At 56.2% G+C, this 6557-nt stretch overlaps 1 protein-coding gene across 4 annotated transcripts in view; it reads left to right on the top strand.

The window, feature by feature from the left end:
• BMP4 (bone morphogenetic protein 4) overlaps positions 1–6303 on the top strand; it is a 162405-nt gene extending 156102 nt beyond the window's left edge. For 2 of the 4 annotated variants that reach the window (XM_064659596.1, XM_064659597.1), the window contains 2 exons: positions 3870–4246; positions 5237–6303. In XM_064659596.1, coding sequence (XP_064515666.1) covers positions 3877–4246; positions 5237–6078 — 1212 coding nt within the window. In that variant the 5' untranslated portion in view covers positions 3870–3876 and the 3' untranslated portion in view covers positions 6079–6303. Of the gene's footprint in view, positions 1–3128; positions 3253–3869; positions 4247–5236 lie in introns of those variants that run through there. The other 2 variants (XM_064659595.1, XM_064659594.1) reach the window with 2 other exon arrangements.
• Positions 6304–6557: the final 254 nt, after the last annotated feature.

A 6557-nucleotide genomic window follows, 5' to 3' on the forward strand; every position in this document is an offset into this window, starting at 1 on the left:
GTGAGACAAGTTCTTTTATTTTTTTTTTTCCTCAAGGCGGGTTGTTTGCAAACTTTAGAGCCCAAAAAAAGGTGCAGCTGCTCTAAAAATAACATAGGATGCAAGAACTGGTTTGGGAAGGTCCGAGACCAGAGGCATCTCCTGAAATGTTGCCATTAGAGGAGAAGTTTTCCTTGTAAACAGAGCTGGCCTAATTTCTAGAGGTGCTGAACATCGACCTGCAGTGCTTGTTGGTAGGTCCTGAGCACACAAAACCTGGAAGCGGGTCGGGTGTGTGTGGCTGGGATTTTATCAGGAACACGTCTGGGCAAATCCACGATAACCAGGTTGAAACAAAAGAGAACAAATAATTGCCCCTCAGCTGGTGACCTCTGTGAGCAGAGCTGGGCACTGGGGCTCCAGGAGACCTACCGGTTCCTGGGCTTCTTGCTGCCACTGACAAAGTCTTCTGTCACAGCCAAGGTCTGCACAGGATGAATCACCTCTTTGTCTGGCCATTCTTCGCAGGGTGAGGTCCCCAGTGACCTGGTTCTTTGCTTCCAGAGGAGACCAATGGTCTTGCTGCCCAGGTGCAGAGATTCCCAGAAGGTTTTTCACGGAGGACAGAGAGGAAAAAACCTGGCTGCAGAACCCCAGGTAGGGCTGGGACTGAATCACCGGCAAGAACCCCACCAACCCCCCCTTCACCCATGTAATCAGAGGGAGGTGATCCTTGCCTTGAGCACAGACACAATGTTTCTATTTTTGGTGTCCTGGATCTTTAAAGTTGCATCCACCGCTGAATTAAGCAGTGTTTGCTTTTCAAACCTTCCACATTTGTATTTTTAGCTCCGTTTTGGCATCACTTTTTTTTGGTTGGAATATATAACACACTGGGTTGTTTAGTGTGCCTGGACCGAGTTCAGCCGATGTGTAACTCCACGGGCTGGAGCAGAAGCTCCGTTCAAGGTGAATTACACTCTATGGGGCTGAGGAAATACAGCTTCTGTAGAAAGGCAGCTCGGCTCCCTCGGTAAATGCTACACTATTTCCATCCATGGTTATTCCTTTGTGGTTTGGGTTATGTATTTACATTTTACGGAATAAATACTACAGCTTTCCCCATGACTAACACTTCTTAGTAACCAAGGAGCTACTCAAATACGCTCTTGCCTCCTACGAGAGCCCAAACCACACTGCTCTGCCCTGGCTCCCTGGCCCCAGCTGGCCACCTCCTCGCAGGGCACGGTTAACCAGCGTTACATAAGCGAATTTTGGGATCTCGGTTTGACGGGATGGCTTAGGAGAGAGCAGGCACTGGATGCCGCGGGACTGAATTTCTCAGGGACAAACGTTTCCAGCACGGCCGCCCTCTGATCCCAACAAAATCCGAGCGAGGACTTCGGACAAAGAGCACAACTGCTCCCACAAAGAGGGAGCCCGTTGCTTTTCCCGATCCAGAGGTCTGTTTTAGAGCCATACAGGCCCTCGTGTAAACTTTGTTTATAGACTGGAGTATTTTCAATGAAAATGTTATTTAACTTTAAAAAGTTGCACAGCAGCTACTCCCAAAATTGTTTTCACTTGTTAAGAATAACACACAGTGTGATACGTTTGAAATGGCGATAGCAATATTTCACAAATTTTGATGGATTCATAGTCCAAATACCTTGCTAACAGATGTTTCTTTTAAACTCGGAGTGGTATAGGAATAACTCAGAGATATTACCGTGTCAGCACTGCCTTTTATCTGTGCGTGTCCTTTCGGTGACATCCCTGGGCTTTTCTAATGCATGGGTCAGGTCTGAGCTAAAGGAAAAAAAAAAAAAAAAAGTGAAATATGAAAAGGAGGCGTCTGTGATGGGATGGTGTGTGAGCTCTGGGGCAGCGCTGGAAGGACGCCGAGGTGCTGGTGTGGGCTTGCTGCACACTTGGGCACGGCAGCCCGGTGGTTTGTGGCCACGTGGCTGGTTCACAGTCATCGTTTCTGAGCTGGTTTTTGGTTGTGGTTAATTGATGAGCTTCGGAGTTCCCATGGCCACTCCACGACCACATCTTTTAGTCTCATAAATTAACCAGCTGTTCTCGCCGTGGGTGACAGTTTGCCCAACACAAAGGGACGCCCCAGTAGGGCAAAGGGGCAGGATTCTTATGCCCTGGTGGAGTTGGCTTCATTTATTGTGGGGTGGTTCAGTCTACTCCGTGTCTCCAAAACACGTGGCATCCATCACTTTTCATTAGGGTGTCCTCCTCTGGAGCTGCCTTCTCCACATCAATCCCAGTATGCCCAATTGATGTGCCCTACTGGGAGACCAGTCTGTCCCCAGACTCCAACTGGGAACAGTCTCAAGCCTTGGGATGTCTGGCTCTTAGTCTCAGCCCCAAAGCTGGCCCAGGGCAATGCTGGGGTTGAACTGTGGGGCAGGGAGCATCCTTCCTCCTGGAGATCCCTCTGGAGCAGCCAGCTGTGGCCTCATACAGCCCTTGGAAAGGTGCCTGCTGCACATCCAGGTGGGGGTCTGGGCACCGGGCATGGTGGGAAGGGGGAGAGAGCTATGCAGGCAGCCAGGGAGGGAAGGGGCAGGAGAAGGATGAGAAAACCTGGATGGTGGGTGGGAACCCAGGGCAGCGAGCAGGGATAACCCCCAGGCCTGGCAGCGGGCTCCCAACCCCGGGGAGGGGACTCTCGGGTGGTGGGAGCGCAGGAGGGACCCTTTCTCTGCCGCCGTCCCTTTCCCCGAGCAGCTCCTCCTCGTTCCCAAGCGCTCCCTCCCATCTCCTCGCGGGAGAGCCGCTTCCCGAGCCCCCCTTCCCAGACCGGTCCCTCGGGGAGAGCCTCGCGGTGCCCGCACCTCCCGGAGGACAGCGGGGCCGGGGCGGTGCGGGAGGGTCCCGCGGGGATGCACCTGAGCGGGGCGGGGGATGCGCGGGGGTCCCACCGCGCCCGTCCCGCGGCCCCGCCGGGGGGTCCCCGCTCTCCCTGGCGGGCCGCGGGCGGGGCGGTGTCGGGCCGTCCCCCGCGGGGCCGGGCCGGGCCGGGGGCGGGCCGGGGGCGGCGGGCCGGGCCGGGCCGGGCCGGGCTGGCGGCGAGCGCGGCTCCACGTGACTGCGGGGCCGGCAGAAAACCGGGGCCGGCGGCGGCGGCGGCCGCACTGCGCCGGGCGGCGATCGCGGGAGGCGCTCGGCAGCCGCTGCCCCGGGGCTTTCGGCGCGCTGGGTCCGGGCTGGCTCTCCAGAATCATGGACTGTGCTGATATGCCTTGCTTGCTGTCAGTGAGTACAGCCCTCTTCTTCCTCCGCCTCGCTTTTGGTTTTCAGCGCGGGGCTTTTATTTTACTTTTTTTTCTTTTCTTTTTTTTTTTTTTTTTTTTTTTTTTAATTTTAGAAACTTTTATGTTCTTATCCCGGGTTCTCCCTTCCCGGGATCCGGCGGCGGGATTCGAACCTGGGGCCCCACATCGCGCCGAGCCGCGCTCCCCTTCGCTTCCCCGCCGGGAGCCGCCGCCGCTTCTCCCGGTCCCGTCCCGTCCCGGCGGGGCTGCGGGGCCGGGATGCGCCGGGGACCCGCCTGGGACCCGCCTGCCCGAGGGGGCTGCGGGGCCGGGATGCGCCGGAGACCCGCTTCCCGAGGGGCTGCGGGACAGCGGGACCGGGATGCGCCGGGGACCCGCTTCCCGAGGGGCCTGCGGGCAGTCCGGGTCCGGGGGCTGGTCACTGCCCCGGCAGCCGCTCGAACGGGGGCTGCTCCCCATGTCCTTTTGCCAGTTATTATAATTGTTATTACTACTACTTATTATTACTTTTTTAAAGTTTATTCGGAAGAGAAGGGGGGGGTTTGCTTCTCATCCTGACTTTTCTTCTTGTTTGTTGTCGCGTTTTTTGCACCCCAGAGACACCATGATTCCTGGTAACCGAATGCTGATGGTCATCCTACTATGCCAAGTCCTTCTAGGAGGTACTAACCATGCTAGCCTGATCCCCGAGACCGGCAGGAAGAAAGTGGCAGAGCTTCAGGGACAAGCCGGATCCGGACGCCGCTCTGCCCAAAGCCATGAACTCTTGCGGGGTTTCGAAACAACTCTGCTGCAGATGTTTGGGCTGCGAAGGCGGCCTCAGCCCAGCAAGTCAGCCGTCATTCCTAGTTACATGCTGGATCTCTATCGACTCCAGTCTGGAGAAGAGGAGGAAAGCCTCCAGGAAATTAGCCTGCAGTACCCTGAGCGATCGACCAGCCGGGCAAACACCGTGAGGAGTTTCCACCATGAAGGTCAGTGATGGGAGGCGGTAAATTCCCAGCCCCGGTAGCGATCGGGATTTCCTTGCGTTTGGAAGCTCACAAATGCCTTTAGAAGCAGGACGTGCCCGGCCCTAAATTTATGGGAGGAAAACCACCCCCCAGCCTGCCGTGTGTGGGTGACAGGCGTGCTGCGCTGTATTTTTTCCAGCATCCTGTGCTTAACCCGAGCTTGACCATATTTTGAAGTGCTTTTGCTTCTGTTGACAACAGCGAGTTTCCTTCGGTGCCTCTGCCTCGGGGTCACTCCCTGGGCTCGCGTGGATTTAATGGCTCTGGATCGGATGCGGGAGTAAAGCGAGGGCGGGATCTCGCCCCTGGAGTGTTTCTTTTGAACTATCAAAGCGATTGCTGCCTGCTTTTACTCTTTTTAAAAAAAAAAAAAAAAGAGAAAAAAAAAAAAAAAAAAAAGAAAAAATCCCCCCAAACCCCGACTCGAATTTAATACTTACAGCTGTGTGTTTATATGGTTTATTCAATAGACCCTTGTAATCTGATCCAAATGTTTCCTAGCGGATGTTTCTTTTCCAAAGTAAATCTGAATTATTAATCCAGCCGCATCATTACTGAGTTGGAATTTGCTTCTCTTTCTCCTCCTGCCCCCTGTAACAAGGCACCTCTGTGCTCCGCGGCGCCGCATCTCGCCGGGGGGACGATTTTGGAGCGACTGGGAGGGGGAAGAGCGAAAGGGGGAAAAAAAAACCCCTCTCTAAAAGGGGAAGCGAGATGGGAAGGGGTGTCCCGGTCAGGGCGGAGGCGAGCGAGCGGTGCCGAGGCAGGAGCCGCTCCGGGTGCGGCCGGGAGGGATGCGCGGGGGAGCGGAGCGGAGCCGGTGTCCGCCGGGCAGGTGAAGCGCAGGGTGTGTGTGTGTGCTGTGGCCGCGCCGGGGGCCGTGGCTGGGTGCTGACGTGCTCTTCTTTGCTTGTCTTACCGTTTCCCTCCCCCGTCCCTGCTCCCCTCCAGAGCACCTGGAGACCGTCCCGGGTCCCAGCGAGGCGCCCCGGATCCGCTTCGTCTTCAACCTCAGCAGCGTGCCGGAAAACGAGGTGATCTCCTCGGCGGAGCTGCGGCTGTACCGGGAGCAGGTGGAGGAGCCGAGCGCGGCGTGGGAGGGGGGCTTCCACCGGATAAACATTTACGAAGTGATGAAGCCGCTGTCGGAGCGCGCTCAGGCCATTACGCGCCTGCTGGACACGCGTCTGGTGCACCACAACGTGACGCGCTGGGAGACCTTTGATGTGAGCCCGGCTGTGATCCGGTGGACCAAGGACAAGCAGCCGAACCACGGGCTGGTGATCGAGGTGACCCACCTCCACCACGCACAGACTCATCAGGGCAAACACGTCAGGATTAGCCGATCTTTACCTCAAGGGCGCGGGGACTGGGCTCAGCTCAGGCCGCTCCTGGTCACTTTTGGGCACGACGGGCGAGGCCACGCGCTGACCCGCAGAGCCCGGCGGAGCCCCAAGCACCAGCGTTCCCGCAAGAACAAAAAAAACTGCCGCCGCCATGCCCTCTATGTGGATTTCAGCGACGTGGGCTGGAACGACTGGATCGTGGCGCCCCCGGGGTACCAGGCGTTTTACTGCCACGGGGACTGCCCCTTCCCTCTGGCCGACCACCTCAACTCCACGAACCACGCCATCGTGCAGACGCTGGTGAACTCCGTGAACTCCAGCATTCCCAAGGCCTGCTGCGTGCCCACGGAGCTGAGCGCCATCTCCATGCTCTACCTGGATGAGTATGACAAGGTGGTCCTGAAAAACTACCAGGAGATGGTGGTGGAGGGGTGCGGGTGCCGCTGACCCCCTTCCCCGCCGCCCTCTCCTCCCCTTCTCTCTCCCTCCCGTCCCACCCCAGAACTGCTTGCTATAGCTGGACTCTTCTCTAAACTAAACGTTCACCTTGACCTTATTTATGACTTTATGTGCAAATGTTTTTGACAATAATGATCATATATTTTGACAAAATATATTTATAACTACATATTAAAAGAAAAAAATAAAATGAGTCATTATTTTAAAGGTAAACGCATTTTGTGTCTCGCCTCTCAGGGTGCTGCTGAGGCTGTGCTGGCTGGGAGTGCAGCCGGGAATTTATCTTCTATCCTTGTCTTTTCCACCCTCCGACCCCTTTTTCCTCTCCCCTACTCCTTTTCTACCTGAAGGCTTTGCAAATTTTAGTCTTTCTATTTCTCGCCGAGGTTCCGCGGATCCCCCGGTGCCGGGGCTGTGCCACGTGGGAGATGAGGGTCCCTGGAGATTAAGAGCCGCTGGGAATAGAG

This window comes from Pseudopipra pipra, chromosome 6, assembly GCF_036250125.1.
Source record: "Pseudopipra pipra isolate bDixPip1 chromosome 6, bDixPip1.hap1, whole genome shotgun sequence".
In the NCBI taxonomy this organism is placed as follows: Eukaryota; Metazoa; Chordata; class Aves; order Passeriformes; family Pipridae; genus Pseudopipra; species Pseudopipra pipra.